Source organism: Zeugodacus cucurbitae, chromosome 5 (assembly GCF_028554725.1).
Source record: "Zeugodacus cucurbitae isolate PBARC_wt_2022May chromosome 5, idZeuCucr1.2, whole genome shotgun sequence".
Taxonomy (NCBI): domain Eukaryota; kingdom Metazoa; phylum Arthropoda; class Insecta; order Diptera; family Tephritidae; genus Zeugodacus; species Zeugodacus cucurbitae.
The window spans coordinates 67,342,919-67,361,921 of record NC_071670.1 but is presented as its reverse complement, the minus strand read 5'-3'; the positions used below and the strand labels follow the sequence as shown (position 1 = coordinate 67,361,921).

The 19,003-nt window shown below is 34.3% G+C and overlaps 2 protein-coding genes across 6 annotated transcripts in view; both read left to right on the top strand.

Moving 5' to 3' along the window:
• Gas2l1_1 (GAS2-like protein pickled eggs) overlaps nt 1-8,408 on the top strand; it is a 126,834-nt gene extending 118,426 nt beyond the window's left edge. For all 4 annotated transcript variants that reach the window (XM_011183414.3, XM_029039960.2, XM_029039961.2 and 1 more), the window contains exons 7-10: nt 586-693; nt 1,974-2,164; nt 4,650-5,296; nt 5,367-8,408. In XM_011183414.3, the coding sequence (XP_011181716.2) occupies nt 586-693; nt 1,974-2,164; nt 4,650-5,296; nt 5,367-6,583 (2,163 nt within the window). In that variant the 3' untranslated portion in view covers nt 6,584-8,408. The remainder of the gene's footprint in view (nt 1-585; nt 694-1,973; nt 2,165-4,649; nt 5,297-5,366) is intronic.
• A 2,378-nt stretch (nt 8,409-10,786) lies between these two features.
• Nucleotides 10,787-15,506, top strand: LOC105211790 (uncharacterized). 2 transcript variants are annotated; one of them, XM_011183416.3, is made up of 7 exons: nt 10,857-10,921; nt 11,172-11,263; nt 11,342-11,998; nt 12,074-12,193; nt 12,287-13,560; nt 13,619-13,744; nt 14,088-15,506. In XM_011183416.3, exons 1-7 carry the CDS (start codon nt 10,902-10,904, stop codon nt 15,018-15,020), a joined length of 3,222 nt encoding a protein of 1,073 aa, XP_011181718.2. In that variant the 5' UTR covers nt 10,857-10,901; the 3' UTR covers nt 15,021-15,506. The 2 variants fall into 2 exon arrangements, with proteins under 2 accessions (XP_011181717.2, XP_011181718.2); XM_011183415.3 differs by having other exon boundaries at nt 10,787-10,921; nt 12,074-13,560.
• Nucleotides 15,507-19,003: the final 3,497 nt, after the last annotated feature.

Below are 19,003 nucleotides of genomic sequence, written 5' to 3'. Positions count from 1 at the left end.
CCGTTGATGTTGGCCGACGACGCCGCTATTGCTGCTGTGGTTGTGCTGTTGTTGATGATCACAGTTCAGCGGTGGCAACTGTTTTGGCATTTTATGCCACAAAATGTTGCACGCTTCTTGAAATGCTTCTTTATTTTTTGTTTGTTTTTGTTTGCTACTCATTGCTTTTCGCTCCTCTCGCGAAGCTCAGTGGAAAATGGCAATTTGTTAGTAGATTTGTTAAGTTAATAACTGTGCGATGCGCCAGCAGACAAATGGACGACGAATGCCACGGTTGGCATGAATGGTTGTTATGGTGGATTTAAGATGCCGCAAATTGTAATTTGCTCAAAATTAATGATCTTACGTGTTTGATGCGTTGTGAAAAATCATTTTATCCTAACGAGGATTTCGTTTTATTTTTTAATTTTTATTTTTGGTTTTTGGAAATTTTAGCAGCGTGCGATCGCATCGGGTTGCCGTACGATTGTAGTCGCGAAACACGCAAATTAATCAAAATCATATAATCTAAGCTTTTACTTTCGTTGAATTTTACACCTATATACCTTATTTATAATGTTTTTTTTATTGTTCTTTCGCTTACAGGTCAGAGATTTGGTCGAGAAATGCACATGCCCATCACAGTTTCCAATGGTACGCGTGTCGGAGGGTAAATACCGTATTGGTGATACGAAGGTGTTGATCTTTGTGCGGGTAAGTAAACCATTGCAATTAATAATAGTAACAGTTTAGTTTAAAATCTCTGATTGTGACCCATGCTTAATACTCTCAACTTGCCAGTTAGCTTTACATTCTTGAGAGTTTTAAACATTTACGCTATAAATACAACAAACAAAGCATTCAGTTTGAAATTTTAGGAGCATTAGGTGGTGATTATTTTTCTTGGAGCACTGTTTTTACATGTTCAGTCTCATATCTAGAGCTCAGTCCGGCCCTACAAGATTAAGTTAGGTTAGGTTAGTAGGCAGATGTCTGCATATGCAGGAAGATCTCGCTTAGACAGTTTTGAGCACTGTCCTTTCTGATACCAATAAACTCCTACAGGATCAAAAATACTCTCATGAAATGCCTGAAATCTGTCACAAAGGTTCTTGAGTCGGCTAATGTCAATTCAAGCCAATTCACTAGGTTCACCGAAGTTGAGCCTTCTAAGGGGTTTCAAGCTCAGTCTGGCAAAAGCTGGACTTTGGAGGAGGAAATGCTTAGATGACCCCACCTCTCCTTCCTCCAAATAACTTCGGGAACTTAGGATTAGTAGTCTCCACGCATGTGAACTTATCGGACAATGTCCAGTAAGCACACAAATGATCGCGCCGAGATGAAACTTGCTGAGAGAAAGCAGTTCGAAGTACCTTATACGTTTCACGGCGGTCCAAAAGGACCTCGCAGCTGTACAAGTGTTGGTTGTTGTCCAGCGCTTAACGAGCTCATGCGATGTCTATATGTCCAGCATGTGAACCATGGACTTCCTACCAGCTCCCATTCCGACGTCAATGTTGCTAGGGTACCCTCTTTTGCAAGCTTGTCCGCTTTGCAGTTACCAATGATTCCGCGGAGACGGGAAAATAGCTAGAAGCTATTGGTAAGGTTGTTAGACAATCGTCTCCTACAAGACAAAAACAATATAAAACCCATTTCAATACAAACTACTTGTTCCACGATTGACTTTCTAGACACTTTGTAAACCTCCAAAATCGGAAATGTATGTGTTGTATGAGTATGAGCAAAAGCATTAAACAAAATGAAACAAAAGTTAAATATAGTAATGCCTTTAATTGGTTAGAAGATTTTCGATATATAAAAAAAGAGATTTTGCTTTTGAAATTTTTTTCTTAATAAAGCATGCTTCATTTCAAAGACAGATGAAACTAACAGCCATAGTTTTACATAGTACCCGGGGATCCCTAGAAAAATACAAAAAAACTACTATATCTTGATGTTATATTTATTTATTTCTTTCTTCTTTCATTTAGATCCTCCGCTCTCACGTTATGGTACGCGTTGGTGGCGGTTGGGATACACTCGCTCACTATCTGGACAAGCATGATCCTTGTCGTTGTAAAGCACAACATCGTTCATCTGTTGCAGCGCGTCTAGTGCCGCGCACCACCAATCAAAATAATGGCGGCATTGAATTGCACAAAGCGCAAGTCATCTATGAGCGGTGAGTACAGTGATGGAATTATATTGCATAAAGGCAAAGTGTGTGAAATTAAAAAAAAAATAATTATCAGTGTGTATATCATGTCATTTGTAGAACGAATAAAGTCCATATAAAATAATATGCCACCCCTTCCATATGCCAACACTACCGCAATAAACACTCTGATTTCTGTGATTACTTGTAATTTATATTGATTAGTGGCTTATTTGCAAAGTGAAATATATTCCTACATACATATATGTATCTATCGCACATTAAAATGCCATTTTTATTAATTAATGCAAATGCACTGCGGAATTTATTCTTCAATGCATTTTACGAATGCGGATTGAAAGCGCTTTATTCTTTTGTCTATGCATACATATGTACATATGCTTATACACTGGCGTGCGCAAAAGAGGCAGTGACTTAAAAAAAATATTTTTTTTATAAAAAAAATTTGTTTGTTGTAATTTTTTATATGAATATACATTGATTTCGATCTATCCTCCAATATGTTGACTTATATTCAAAGTATATGAAGTTTCAGTAATATAATTTAAATATATTTTTATTCGAAAGCTTCAAAGACATTTTACATTGCTTTTCTTAAAATTAAAATATATTTTGTTCAGAGTGAACTTTTTTTACAAAATTCCTACTTCATAACAACACTGCCTCGACACATTATCACCGTCAGTGGCGGATCCAGAAAAAATTTTTGGGGAGGATTTTTCGAAAAGTTTTATTACTCAACGTATTTTTAATACAGCAGTTCCCTCGCGAAAATTCAGTTATTATAGGACACGTTTAGTTTTTTTTGTGTATTTTTCCTAAAGTACTAATTTGACGCTAAAAAAGCTCGAGAAATATTTTCTTATTATGAAAGGGTGATCAACTGTTCAGAACAAAACTTTTTTGCGGAGGTGAAAATGTGGAAACAGCGAACTTCAGGCAAGCATTTTCGGAATGCTCTCGAAGCTTTAGAAACAGTGAACAAAACGTATTTTGGGAATGTTTTCAAGCTTTTACGCATATTGGCGTTATTGCCTGTTTCAATAGCATCACCGGAAAGAAGTTTTTCAAGTTTAAAGAGAATTAAAACCTATTTACGAAATACGACAGGTCAAGATAGGCTTAATGGTCTAGCATCAATGAATATTCATAGGGATATTGATCTGTCAGTTGATGAAATACTAGAAGAATTCTTTCAAAAACCAAGGAAAACATAACATGGAATGTGAGATCCCGTGTAAGCCTCAATTAATCACTGAGCTTCAGCGATACTGCTTGTACAAATGTAGAGAAAGTTCGAATTATATGAATAACAACCAAAATCTTGTAACTTATTATAATTGCTTATAATTTGATGTGATTTTTTTATCAATAACCTCATTCCAAACCCATATCAACAAACATATATTTTTCTCTGAGTTTAGGGGGTGTTTTAACACCAAAACCACCCCCCTGGTCACCGTATAGTATAGTGCATAAGTAGGAAATATATTTAAGTTGGCGACACCCGCTAATTGCAATTCCGCTCAATTGCTGCCTTCTAAACATTTGTCACTATAAAAATATGTGACTTTTAAATTTATAAATTTGACAGCTGCCGCTTTTCGCTATACTAAACTATACTGTTTCTAGCATTATGTAATACGCGGAGGTGCTTTCGAGTTGAGCTCAGCACTTGTATTGACAGCAATGAATGTGGTTGAAATGTTCTGTTCTATATGCATTAGATTTTTTATTGTTATAAACGTATAAATTCTACATGTAATAATCGTAATTTGCATTGACAACTGCTCGATGATTGCGCTGGAATGTGTCAAGTTGATTATTGCACTGATGAGGTAGGCGCACTTAGCACTTTCCTAAACAAGAAATGACAGAATTCGTAATGTTATTGTAACAAAAATAATGAATAATTTTATTCTTTCCGAACGAAAACTTGAATTTTTTTCGAAATTAGGTGAAGCTCATGACAACTATTGGGAAATGCTAACGTTTAGCTAAAAACATCCTCTGATTAACAGATCTTTCAGCTAGTTTTTTGAATGAATTTCTGACCAAAAATGTTTCTTTCTAATAATAAATGTAAAAGATACAAGCCACAATCTAAACATTATTGTCAAAAATTTAAATCATCGAATACCGCATTTGTCCACTTGCGATAGAGCGCTGGACACACTGACTTCGAGTGAGCTCGCCAAACGCTGAACAACAACCAGCACCTGTGCAGTAAAACTTTATAATAGAGTCCAAGCGCTTTGTCGATTCATAAGGATCTTAGTGATCCGTCAGGAGTATCCGGGTGTCAAAAAGTACAATCAAATCTGTCTAAGGGAGACTCTCTGCAGTTGCGGAGATCTACCCCTTGTCCTAATCTAACCTAATACCGCCATATTCCAAAAAAAATTATAGATTAATGCAAATAATATTATAATAACTGACTTTCGTAAGTAACTGTTTCATCTGTATTTCATTTTTATTTTTCATTAACCAGTTCACCGCCGTCTACACGTAAAATAATTTCCAACTTCAACAATCAGTCTGCCGCCGGCAATGCAGCCGTAACATCATCACCCATTTCCAACAACAACTCGTACAATTTGTCACCGAATTTTGGCAATAATAATAAGCAAACCAGTCGTAGTCCCACACCACAACGCAAATTTCTTAATCATCACAATACTTCCAATGCGACAGATGGCGCTGCTGGAGACAAATTACTAACAGCAAATGGCATGAATGGCACTGCATCACTATTGCCTTCACCAAATTTAGCACGTCGCTCCATGTCACCAAGTCCACGTCGACTGATTGATATGCGTAAGAAGCAGACTTCGTTAGACTCGAGTAACGGTAGTGGTCCGAAATCCTTGCCAATTTGCAGTGAAACCGTAGGCCATCATATACAATTTGATGCACTAAACTACACGGCTGGACACACTGAGAATGGCACTACACAAGCGGGAACTGGCAACACCGATGGCAACACAAATGGCACGAATAACAAATTCGAAAATATCAGCGACAATGGTAGCGAAATCAGCGATGAGGGCTATCGTAGTCTGGGCGTGATACAATCGAATGCCCAAAAGCGCGAGTCACTGCATAGTCAGGCTTCGGTAGAAGACGCTGAAAGTAATGGTAGGTGTAACGCACAACACGTTATACGTGCTTAACTTGAGTATAATTTTCTTTATTTATTTTCTTACAGCGCGTCTTGATCAGACATCCAGTGATTCACAGCTCTCTCCAGTCGATGATCTGACCATATCTAACAAAGCAGCCGATATATTGGGCTCAGATTTTAACAGCACACCGTTGGAGCTAAACTTAGATGCTGGACCACAGTCACTACCCGCTGTGCTAACCACACCAACACAAAATTCTACACCAATGAATCTGGCAGATAATTTCGAGCGATCGGGCATCTTTATCACCGACGATGAGATCACAGTCGATGTGGCAAATGCCACCGGTTTGCGCAAAACAGGATTTGCTACTAAAATTTTCGGCGGCGAGGATGTTACTGACAGCAGTAATAGCGTAACGAGTAAGGAACCAAAAGATAATGCAGGCAAAAGTAGTAAAATACCACGCTCGCCAGTAGCACAGCGCCGACGCAGTCTGGATAACAGCAATTGCAGCAGCGCCAGCATGCAGGACCTCTCAACGCGCACCGGCTTGCCCGTATTCAACCGCAAACAACCCGTTTATCGTTCGGTACGTCGTCCGGCCAGCGAAATCAATAGGAACAGTGACAATGTGTCCGCCGCAGCAGTAACGCGCAAATCAGCAACGCCACCCGTGCGTGAGGTCACCAACACTTGGAGTGGACGCGCCGCAGCTGGCAAGAAGCGACCAACTCTCAATGCCGACACATTCACCGCCCATAACGGTGTCAACACACCCGGCACTGGCAATGCCTTCGAGCGCAACACACGTACACGCTCCTCACAGATACTTTACGACAGCAATGGGCGACGCGTACGCGGTTGCACCGCCTCACTCACCACATCGCCGGTAAAGAACTACAACACATCGCCATTGGCGCAACAACTGCTCGAGGCGGCTAGCAGCGCCAAAAATGATGCACAAATTTTGGAAAAAATGAAAGTATTACTCTCACGCTACTCCACCAACAGCAATGGACCGAATGGCGCCACAAGAACACCAGCTGGTGGCAGCAGTAACAATAAGAAGCCCGTCTACGAGGACTTCACATCCGCCTGGGTGCATAGTAATGGTAATCTGGAGCGCTCGAACAGCTGTTCGCCTCCCACAAAGAACCTCTCGAAACGCAGTTCAGCCGCCTCTTCTACAGAAAGCACTCAATCGCGCGAGTTGGCCTCGGTAATTGTGTCGCCGCGTCGTGATCGCGGTTTGTCCAAAATCCCTGCACCGACACGACAACACACCGAACTCTACTAACACAGGATGCAAGTGCCCGCCAGACTGCGCATACAGCAGAGGGCCATAATGTTGCAGCAACGAAAAAGACAAGTGTAAGAGGTGTTTGGTGGAGAGTTGGTTGAAGGAAGGCTCCGTAAATAACCAAACATGCTCCCCTTAAAAAGTAACCATGTGCGAGTATGTCTGTCGTTAGTTTTTTTAAGCCGTAGTGTGTGAAATTTAAAAGTGAAAAGTAATCATTTAGTTATAATTTTTATACGAAACTAATTGTTTTTATATGACATTAATTAACTGTACCGAAAAAGTAGTGTTTGGCGAAAAGTGTGAAATATTTCGATTTTTATTTTTGATTTTCGATTTCGATTTTAGTGAAGTTGCCAGCAGCAATAACTGTTTTTTTTTTTTAAATAATTTCCGCTCTTGTTTTTGTAGTTGGCACGCTTAGCGTACTTCTATGTGTTATTTAGCAATGTGTACACGCCAATGTGTACTTATCTATGCGGGTCTGTTGTAGGCCCAGCTTCCCTGCGCATAGCTGATAAATATGATTCTGTAGAGCACTCCTTTGTAATGCAGTACGCTTATAATAGCAATGAAAGTTAAATGCAATTTATTTATAAATAAGCTAAATTAATGGAAATGACTTTTTGTTAAAGCCTGTCGTCTATTTGTACATACCATATACATATTGTTGTTTGTATACAACTAATATGAAATATAAAAAATATATAAAAAATAAAAGTGTCACAAATGCCTAAAATATAAATATATATATGTATGTATACCAAAAAAAAATTTACAAACACATATTCAACACAGTATTTTCTTTAACTTTACCAGTCACAATTAGCATAAACCAACGAGATCTGCCAGCTTGTAATTAATAGTTTTCCAGGAGCTTAAAACTGGCAATAATATTTAATAATTATAAAAATGAAGTTTTTTAAAGTTGTTCTACGCGCAATCATTGTATCAATTTTTTTATTATGTAATAGCAAAAAATAGAGGCTGTCAAATTAATTAAAATATATATTTTTTAAATTTATTTTTATTTATTGTACAAAGATATAATAGTAAATACAATATATACAGATGTACATATTCTTATATCAAATAATTTTTATTTTATTTTTTATTTATATTTTGTTATATATTTTTTGTTATTTATTTTTTTATATTATTTTTTATTTTATTTTACATTTTGTTATTTTTTTTTTTTAATTTGTTATATTATTTTTATTTTTTTTTTTGTTATTTTTTTTTAATTTATTATATTATTTTTATTTTTTTGTTATTTAATTGTATTTATTTTATTTTTATTTTTTTTTTTTAATATTTTTAATATTTTTTTATTATAATTTTTTAGTTTCTTTAGTCCCCCTCAAATGTATAACACATATTTTTTTGTTGTAAATACTACAAAAGTGCACGCGTAGAACAATAATATTGGATACTTTAAATTTTAAACCGTAAAAATACTCGCCAATATACATACAATGGCATAAAACAAAAATATATATCACAAATAAGCATTTTTTCTGAACGAAAATGAGATTAATAAAATAAAATAAATAACAATAATATGAATAAAAATAAAAACTATTAATAATAAAGCATAATAACTGCATACAACAACACTCATCCATTCAAATTCTAAATCATATATTAAATATCAATTACTTATACTAAAAACAAAATAAAATAATAATAGAAAATAATAATAAATAGTGAACTAAGAAACTCCAAAATGTGTAACGTAACGTAAAGAAAACAATCCGGATCATGTTAACCTCAACTCAAAATTTACAAAAGCTTTTTTAAATTGTAGTCACATAAAGTTTAAGACTCTTAATCCACTTTACATACGATATACATATATGCAGCATAGTGAGTGCGATTTTAAAGCCAGTAGTGGGCATACATACATATATAAATGCATAGATTTTAAATAAAATAGATACAAAAAAAATAGTTTTCTAGCAGTTTTTACAAACCAAATATAGAGAATGACAAAGCAATTAATAAGTGAATTATTAGTAATGGTAAATATTTTTGTAAAATCGCAATCGCGCGCAATTGAAAATCAAGGTAGTACTTACTATATATACTATATACATATAACAGTATGTGCAGTTATATTTTTAAATAAGCTTTGTAAGTGAAGTTGCTGAAAAATTATTTACTTTTTACTTAAAATGTAAGTAAAGGCAACAAAGCAGTAAAGAATTATTTTTTTGTAAATATGCTTAGTGAAATAAATTAAAAAAAAAAATCAATAAGTAACTACGTCATAACAGCGTATGTAGTAAGAATTCGATTGTAATTATTATTATTTTTTTTTTTATTCTTTAAAAGTCTTTAAATATTTTTGTGTTGTTTATTTTTTAATTTCAAAAAGAAACAATTTTTTTTTGTTTTTTTTTATTATTGCAAATTTAATGTCAAAAAGAAAGAGAAAAATCTTTTGAGAAGAATATTTTATTTTTTTTATTTAATTTTTTATTTTTTTAATTTTACAACTTTAATGTCCAGCACCATATATAGGGCTTACACATAAAAAAAATACTGCTAGTTAGTATATATAACGTACATACACATATTATATATAAAAAATATATAAAAATATGCTTTTGTACTACTGTCTATTGAAAATCATAGATATGAAAATCCAAAACATAATCACATTTCCTGCAAGCGTTGCAAATTGGTGCTTTGTGCCGCGGAATTTTATCCAAAGGCATGTCAACTATTTTATTGTACTAACATTAAAAACAAAAACCTAAATAAAATAAATTATAAATTCTAGATTGATCAGTTATCTACAATCTAACTATGTATCTATACTATACCCTTAATATGTATGTATTTTTAGTGAAAAAAATTAAGAAATTAAAAAATCTCTTGTGTAATCCCAAACATATAAACTGCATATTGTGTCCACTAAAATCATATATAAATTAATTATTTATAATTATAAAGCATTGTGGCGTTCTTTCACAAACACCATTACCAAGCGTTGTATGACCTATGCAATTTTCACTACAAACATACCCAAAAATATGGACAACACTGTAATATTATAGCTAAAAGAAAGGAATGTATGTATATAATTTGTATTGATTTTTTTATTTAAAAAACTTCCACGTTTTTTCACAAATCACAAATAAATAGTTTTATAAGTATAACAGCAACTATGTTTGTTTGCTTATGTAATAAACTATATATTTAATTGTTAATGCAAAGTAAATTTAAAGAGAAATGGAATTAAAAATTCAATAAATATATGTATAAGAACATTTTGATTTGTATGCAAGCAAACAAATGCTAATTATTGAATTTTTCTTTAATTTTACAAATATTTTCATGTTATTTAACTTTGTTTCGCATTACATAATAAGTGTAGCATTAAACAAACAAAAACTCCGTTATTAATTTCAATATATGTGTACTATATCAAAATCATATGAACTAATGTATTTTAAATGCATCTAAAATTTATTAATTCTACATGCTGCATACCGCACATGCCTGTGTGTATGTCTGTATGTATGCATGTAGGCGTTTGCAATTGTTTCAATTCGTTGAAATTGAAGTTTTAATTGTATATAAGTTTAAGTAAATTACACTGGTTGATACATTATAACAGTAAAAATAAACATAAATAAATAAAAAATATAAAATTAAAAAACAACAAAACAAAAGTGTTTTATTATTTGTTTAATACTTTTGCATATATGTGAGGAGTACCCCTAAAATGGGGTATGACCGATGGTGTATAAAAACTTTCAAAAAAAAAAAATTTATTAAGGCACTGTTTTCCTAAAATATTTTGGAATATTTTTCCATAAGAGTCTAATCTAAACTGCAATGAAAAACTTTGGTCTGTCAACGGTAGACCTGTGCGTAGCTACCTTTCTTATCAGGAGGAGGACCTCAAAAGATATACGATTTTCTGGAGTTTATATTATATTCTCTTCCCATTTTTAACATTTACAAAATTACGTAATTGATTATTTCTTTATTGACTACAAAACATTCCAATAATGGTAATTAAATATAATATTAAACAATTTCTTAAAATCATTTGCATGGATTTATCGATAGCTAATCGATAAATATAATGCACTCATATGCTATAACGTAAACCTGTGAACCCTACACACGGTAAAGCAAAGTAAACAACAACAATTTTAAATAAAGTGTTGTCTCTTTTACACATTACGTTTGCTTACGAAACGTCAACGAAAAGTCAGAAGTTGCAACACTATACCAGTTGTCAGTGTTCAGAAAGTAAGGACAAGTGTGTGTATGCGTGGTTGTGTGTTCAATTATCAAAATGTCTGACTTGAATCTGAAGTAAGTGAATTTTCAGTGAATTATTTTGTAAATATTTACTACAAATCGAAATATTTAACAAATATTTAATGCAAAATCAATAATATAAACAATATAGTGTGTGATTAAAATGAAATATATTGTGATAGTTGCAGTAAATATGCGAAAATATCATTTGAAATTTATTCATTGTTGGGGGTTGATTTTCGCCACATTGAAATGGCAGCTGTTGAAATTTTCATGAAAAAAATTTATTTTGTAATTTTTCCAGCGACGATTTATTGAATTACGAATTGGGCGATGATATTGATGATCAAGCACTTTACGGGGCTGATGAGGATGAACTACTATTATCAGATGATGGTAAGTCACTTTTTACAAGATATTTTTATGTATTCACGTTGATGAAAATATTGAATTTTTAATTTCTTCATTGTGAAGAATTAGAAAAAGATGTAACAAAAGAAGTTAAACAACAAATAAAGGCAGAGGCTGAGCAATGGGTTAAAGAACGTATACAAGAAAAAGGTGAAAATGGGGCTAACAACGCTGGTGCTGCTCAATCAATTGCCGCAGTTGGAGGTATAAATTCTGCAAAATCGAACAAGGACACAGAGAAGCAAGTCACCGCCGATGCAACGGAAGTGACTTCAACTGCGGCAACGCATTCGGTTGCGAATAGTTTGAAACATGGTGATACAACCGATGATGTGTCCACTAGTGAAAATTCAGCACCAGCAAATGCAGAATTTAAAGAGCCCACAAAATCTCAACCTCAAAGAGAATCAACACAAGCGGTAGCCCCAGTGTCAACACAGACACAGACTTCATCGGCAAACACAACCAATATCGATGAAGTGACTTCAAGTAGCAGTAAGGAAGTTGAAGTAGATCATTCTTCGGTCATTAGCTGCAGCACCGGTAATATGACTGATTCCTCCTTCATACAAAGCTCGCAAGAGAGCTTGGGTTTGGCCCCGCTAAGTGCCAGTGATTTTTCCGATCCCAGAGAGGATATGGAAGAAGAACGTGAAACACGTACAAATATAAAAACAACAAATGAACGTGATTTTGATACAGGAATCAATGAATCAGCAGGTAAACAAAAATTCAACAAAATATATGTAATTAATGATTAAAAAAATTTTAATTATATCTTCACTATATTTTTAGAAAAACATCACTCCCGATTCGTACATAATAAACGTGGAGGAAATCCACTGCTGCGACCCCATTCACTACGCGGCTCTTACCACGGTCAGAGACCACTCCTCCGCTATCCGCCATCACACGGTAATTTTCTATTGACAACGCACGGGCTACCCGCGGCGAGAACAAGTATCATTACAACAACGCTAACCCACACACCTTCCGCCCTCATTCCAGGTCAATTCCCACTACAACAACCGCCCCTACCTTACGCACCACACAACACAGCACACGGTCCGCCATCTACAAATCCCGGAGCAATGGGACCACAACCAACAAACCCTAATGCACAAATTCCTCTCCACCAACACGATCCCATGAACCCCTCACTTTCCCATCGTCCACGACATCCATTCCCCGGATTTCGTCCAGGTGGGCCTATGAATTTTAGGCATCCTAATCCATCAAATATGTATCCACAAGATTATAATGGCAATGGGGTACCCTTCAGTCAGAACTTCGGTCATATGGCACATCCATCTCGTGCCATGTACCGACCGGAACTCGCTGGCGGACCAATGCAAGGTGGCAACAATCCAGGAATAGGACCAACACCTGGACCTATGGGCATGCGCCCGAACATGCGTTTGCCACGTCCACCATTATCAAATTTACCGCCACCAGGCTTAGGGCCAAACTTTATGAATAACCCGAACATTAGACCTCCCCAACAGCAACAACCACTGCAGCCTCCCCCAGCTCCATTACAGTTGCCACAAAGTGGTGTGCATCCAAGTAGCAGTGTGCAGGCGTCTCAAGTATCGGCAAATAACAATTGTGGTCCCATAGCATCAACAGCATTACGCCCGAGTAAAGTGCTTATTAATCCAAATTTCAAGGGTGGCGTACAAGCGGCCACAAATAAGTTTATAAAAGAAACACAATTTATGTCAACAATTAGCAGTCATGTCTCACACTTGCAAAGTGACGACGAGCTGCTGCGCCAACAGGAGGAATTCATCAATAAAAATAGAGAGCATATCGAGAAGCGTAGGCATGAGCGTTCACCACTCGCTGTTAGACGGAGTCGCAGTCGTAGCCGTTCTCGAACACATTCACGCGAACGCAGCTTTACACCGCCAAATAAAAGAGGAGGCGGAGGTAGTGGAGGTACCGGCGGGGCCGGTTCACACTTCGACAGAGAACGTGAACGCGATCGAGAGAGGGAACGTGATCGTGACCGTGATCGTGAGCGAGATCGTTTAGATCGTGAAAGAGACCGTGATCGTGAAAGAGAACGTGGTCCAGTCGAACGAGAACGCGGTGGCGTAGGAAGCGGAAATGGTAACATGGGACCCAGAGGAAATCGTTTTCGTCGTGGAAATAGTCGCGATCGTGACTATGATAAAAGAGGAGGTGGTGGCACATATGTCAAACGTAGACGCAGTTTATCGCCTTTACCACGTGCGGGCGGAGGCTTTCGACGTGGCGGTGATCGCGATCGCCCAGATGTATGTTTGATATCAGCGTGAATACTTGACTGTTAACTAATTATAATTCAATTTATAGGTTGAAGAGGACGAAGAGACGCGTGTTTATAGGCTGGAAATAGAGAAACAGAAAGCATTGCGTGAGAAAATACTCAAGGACAAGGAATTAAAGAGAAGGCGTGCTGCAGAGGAAAAACAATATGAGGTTAGTTTTGTTATACATTATTATACATTTTATAGCTAGTCGCCTCTGGAAAGAGATATAAATATTCGAATTTAGAAGATATGGTATCAGAGATATTAGAAGTTAGTGGTTTTTATTAGATTATCTTTTTTGCTGTTTTATCGAAAAACTAAAAGCGTTTTCGCGTTTTTTTTTTTTTATTTGAATATCTTAAATATTTTTCAGTAATATTTTCATATTTTGTAGTAGTATACATATATCATATCCGCTTTTATATTTCTAAGAACTTTTCACTTCACAAATCAAACTGCTTCAATTCGATAAAAATACGTCTATATGTTTCCAAACCCTAACCTTATTATAGGATCAGCGTCCCAATCAGTCTAATAATAATAGTGCGAATAACGGTAGCAATGCTTCGAACAGTGTCAGTGAAACGCAGGCGCAGAAACTTAAACCGATTGTGGTAACCGAACGCAAAATAATATCGTTAAAGAAACGGCAACAGCAGCAGCCACAATATGCTGATGACGATTTTCCTCGTCAAAAGTCACAACAGACGCCGCAGGCGCAAAATCAGCGCAAACAAATTCCAACGGCGAAAATTTTGCCCGAAGCAAAACGTAATTTGAGTGAACACATAACGAATGTCACCAGCAGCAGTGGTGTTGCCAACAGCAATACAGCCATAATAAAACCAGTTCAAAAGAAAGAGACCCACACGCCAACGCCACCACCGACGGCATTATTGAAACAACAAACACGACGTATGTCCTCGCCGAGTGAAGATGAGGTAGAGCTTGACTACGATGAAGATGAATTAATGCTAGAAATGGAGGATCGCCTGTTGGCCACGCCAACACCATCCCCACCACAACCGGCGGTCTCACGTACACCAACACCTGAGCCAATAGCTCCACCACCAACGTCTAAGGCAAATATGAAATCCAGTCGTAGCAGTAACAATACGACATCGCAAAGATCATCAGCATCGTCGGCACCGTTCAGTTCAAGTAACCGCCGTGTGGTACTCAAATCGTCTACAACAAGTTCAAGTAATTCAGGAGGTGGTGGCCGTAAGGAAAGCGATTTGCACTCATCCGAAGGCAGTCGCAATCGACGCACTGGTGGGGGATCATCGCGCAGCAGCAGCAGTAATAATTCGCGGAAAGGTATATTTGATCGCCTGGAAACCAGGCGTCAAATGTATGACAGCGGCGGCGGCAGCAACAGAGACGGTGGTGGAAATGACGGCAAGCGCAACAAGGGACAACGCATTGTTTTGAAACATGATTAAGCTGATTGACAATTTCAAAAGAAACAAAAACAACCGACATGCAAGCTGCTTTATGCAAATAACTTTTGTCAAAAATTTCTATAGCTGTGTAGCGAATTAGAGCTACACAAACAAATCGTAGAAATATTTTGAAAGCGCATATTACTGAAATCCAATAAGCATACATACTTACATTTCGCTAACTATTGAATATGAACACTGTTGTCAGTGAAATAATTAAAATATAAGTGGCACGAAAGTCTTCGTTCTAATATTGAAAGTGAAAAGATAATTTGTAATTAGCTAACATGTTGTTGTAGAGACAAAACACATAACATACAACGTAACTGTTTATATTATTTAACAAAGATCAAATGTATGTTTTGCAATGATTTCTACACGCACATGCATGAAACGCGTATCAGCAATGGAGGCGCCATCATTTATGTAAACATTATTTTCAATTTAAATTTCTAATATTTTTTTTTTTTTTTTTTTTCAAAATAATATACATACATACATAGTAAAGCACATGTAAAGCACAGTAAGCAGTGAGAGGTGTGCTAAAGTCGTTATAGTTGTTGATTTTAACTGTCGCTTAGTTTGGTGTACCACATACAAATTTATAGATTAGCATTAACTCCAAAATAGCAACTATATTTATATATGTGTATGTTCTATGCTGAAATTGTGATCACTGTGAAGTATTTGCAGTCACATATGTACATATTAGTAGTATTATAAATTATGCCATTTCAAATAGGCAGTCCCCAACACATAATCCACCACAAATTAGCTTTGCAAAAAAATTTTTTTTTAATTAATTTTTATTCAAAAATTAAATGTATTTAGTCTTATCGCCGCTAAAAAAAAGTTCAAAATGCGTATATCTCGTTATGCATTGTAAAATAGTTCTGTTTTCCGCATTTTTTTATTTTCACTAAAAATAAGCTTCCAATATATTATTGATCATACTAATTTCATTCATAATTCTGTATAAATTAACTATTTAAAATCAGAATTTTTATATTTTATATAAATGTAATTTTCAACCGAATGTACTCGTATTTGAAAGACTTCAGCAAAATTGTTAGCTTTAAAATGTGACACTGGCAAAAGTTTAGTGACGCTTCCCGGCAGCAACCCAATTAGCAGTAAAATTGTATATGACATTTGAGGTTATGACTCTTATAATTTAAGTAACCATTTCAGAGTTCTGCATAACTCTTTATAACTCATAAAATTGACGTAGACAGTCAATTATTTTAAAGATTTTGAAAGTTGGCTCAAATTAAATAGTTTCACACACATTTTTCAAATTTTGAAAATACCGACAATTTCCTTTATAATTTGTATAAAAAAGCTTTAAATTCAAATTTGCCATGTTGTTAAAAATTGAACAAACCACATATTTACTTACATACAAAAATATGTATATACTTATGCTGTCATACCTTCATTTACATACATTTAAACATGCAGAGTCACAATGCAGTTCAACATTATACTGGTAAATTTTCTCTAAAAATATATAACAAAATGTCTTGTTTGTTAAAAACAATTTGAATAACGGTAAAACTTTTACTTGACCTTCAATACAATTTAAACTATTTTTACGCCTGGATTCATTAAAAGCACATAGCATATAAGTTCATATAATACTTTTTTAGTTCGTATATTTAAGGATATACAAAGTTCAACCCAATTTTTAATTATTATAATTTATAATTTAGCATGTAAGTTATAAAAACAAAAGCAAACAGTTACAAAAACCGCTTCAAATATTTCAAGAATGCAGTATATTCAAAGTGTATACAACAAAATTATCATATTGATATTCTAGAGCGCAGCGGAAAACTTTCAATCGTGGTATATACAAAAAAAAAAGATACCGCTAACACTTTTAAGTAAATAAAATGACGATTTACCTACAACTAATTACCAAAATTGTATTTTTGTAAACAATAACTAAATTACATAAATGTAGTTGCTTAATTATAATTGGCTGAAAATAATACAGAAGATGTTTTCAATGTTTTTCAATATGCAAAAATGTTAATACGGTGAACTGGTAAACGAATACTTGTATTTGCCAAAAATAAATGATGACACAAACAACAACAAATGATTGTTAAGTAGTATTTACTATTTGCTATATAGCACAATATATAGCAAAATAATATTAATAAGAAATACCTAAAATATATTTAAAAAAATATAATAATTTAAAAGAAAGTGTATACAATAAAAAACGAAGTATGATTGTACGAATAATAATGGTCAATAACAACAAAAAATTTTGCTATACTCACCACACTAGCGCATAAACACGCCTAAAAGTGCTGTAAATCTTAGTTATAAGATTAAAATTCAATTTTATTTTAATTTTTCTTGTATTACTTGTAATATTTATGACATTGTATACGCAACATTATTGATTGTTAAAAAAAATTAAAACGCGGCTAACACTCCCTAACAGATTTTTCGGCAATATTCGCCATAGTAAGCGTATAAAATTATAAAAATGAATTTATTTATGTATTTATTTTTATTGAAGTCATAAACTAAATAATATGCCCTTGGATATTTTAAGTTATCAAAAACAAAGAAAAAAAAAACAAGCGGTAAAGTGAACAGAATTTAAAAAATATTCAAACACATAAAATAATCAAAGTCGCCGGAAAGCTATTTTAAATTGTATTTTGTATGTGTTTAATGGCCGAACAAACAGTTTAAAAACGAATAAATCCTCAAAAGCTTATTAAAAAAAAAATAAAACAAAAGAAAGAATTAAGCAGCACATTAACAAAAACATTATAAAAGAACTAAACTGTTGACAGTTGCTAAACGTACGTAGACACAATATTTATTTTAGTTGGTTTAATTTTAACAAAAAAAAAGAAGGAAAAAATTACAAATTACATACATACATACATATATGTATAACACATGTAAATTATAAGCTATATTTAACGCAAATTATATGCATACAAATATTTAACGTATTTTACTGTTATTTGAACAATTTATCACTGTATCCGAAAAATTGCGAATATTTGCTTTTATTTTAATGAAGATACTTGTATATTAAATTACTTCGGTAAACAATAACAATATAACCGTTTAAGTAAATACAAAATTATTTGAAAACTATTGCAGTTGCTACTAACAAATACTAATGTACTCTTATAGAATTAAATACAAACTTACAAAATAATAATAAAATAAATTATGTTTGCTATAGCTGATAAAAAACAAAACAAACTGAATTATAGCTACCACAAGAATTAGTTTATAAATAATCGTTACAATTGTTAATTATTTTTACATGTAAAATTCATATTCCATGTTGGTTCAGCCAACAACTCTACATACAAATTTATAGTACAAAGCAAACAAGTGATATTCGGGTGCCAACTATGTAGGCGCCTTACTTACTATGTGATATTTTCTACATTGTTAGATGCTATTTATTTAATTGTCAGTTGTTTTTATTTATTCATTTTTGTATTTGTTATGAAAGTGTATTCAATCTGGTAATTTAACAAAAAAAAAAAAAATACTTTGCCGTGAAACGATACTCGAGTGGAAGCGGAGTCAGCTGTAATCTGTTGGAGTCGTTGGAGAATTGGAGAATCCAAACCATAATTTCAACGCATAAAACTGTGAGGATTTCATGCAACTGTGTCATAAACGGAGTTCTAATAGCACTCAGCCGTAAAATGCAATGCACTGCAGTGAAGCTGGAACCCACATATATAATCCTATGTATATAAAAGGCGCACAATGGATGCTGTGACAGGTGTTTATAGGAATATACGCAACAACAGCACTTTACTGACTGCAAACATCCTTACATACGTAGCTGTAGTATATATACATAAAACTCCTTTGATTTATTTTACTTTAATTTTTGCTCAAATACTCAAGGCATGAAAAAAATAACTCTTGTAAGTTCATCTAATTGAACTGTATACTTTAACATATTAACGAAATTTATTTAT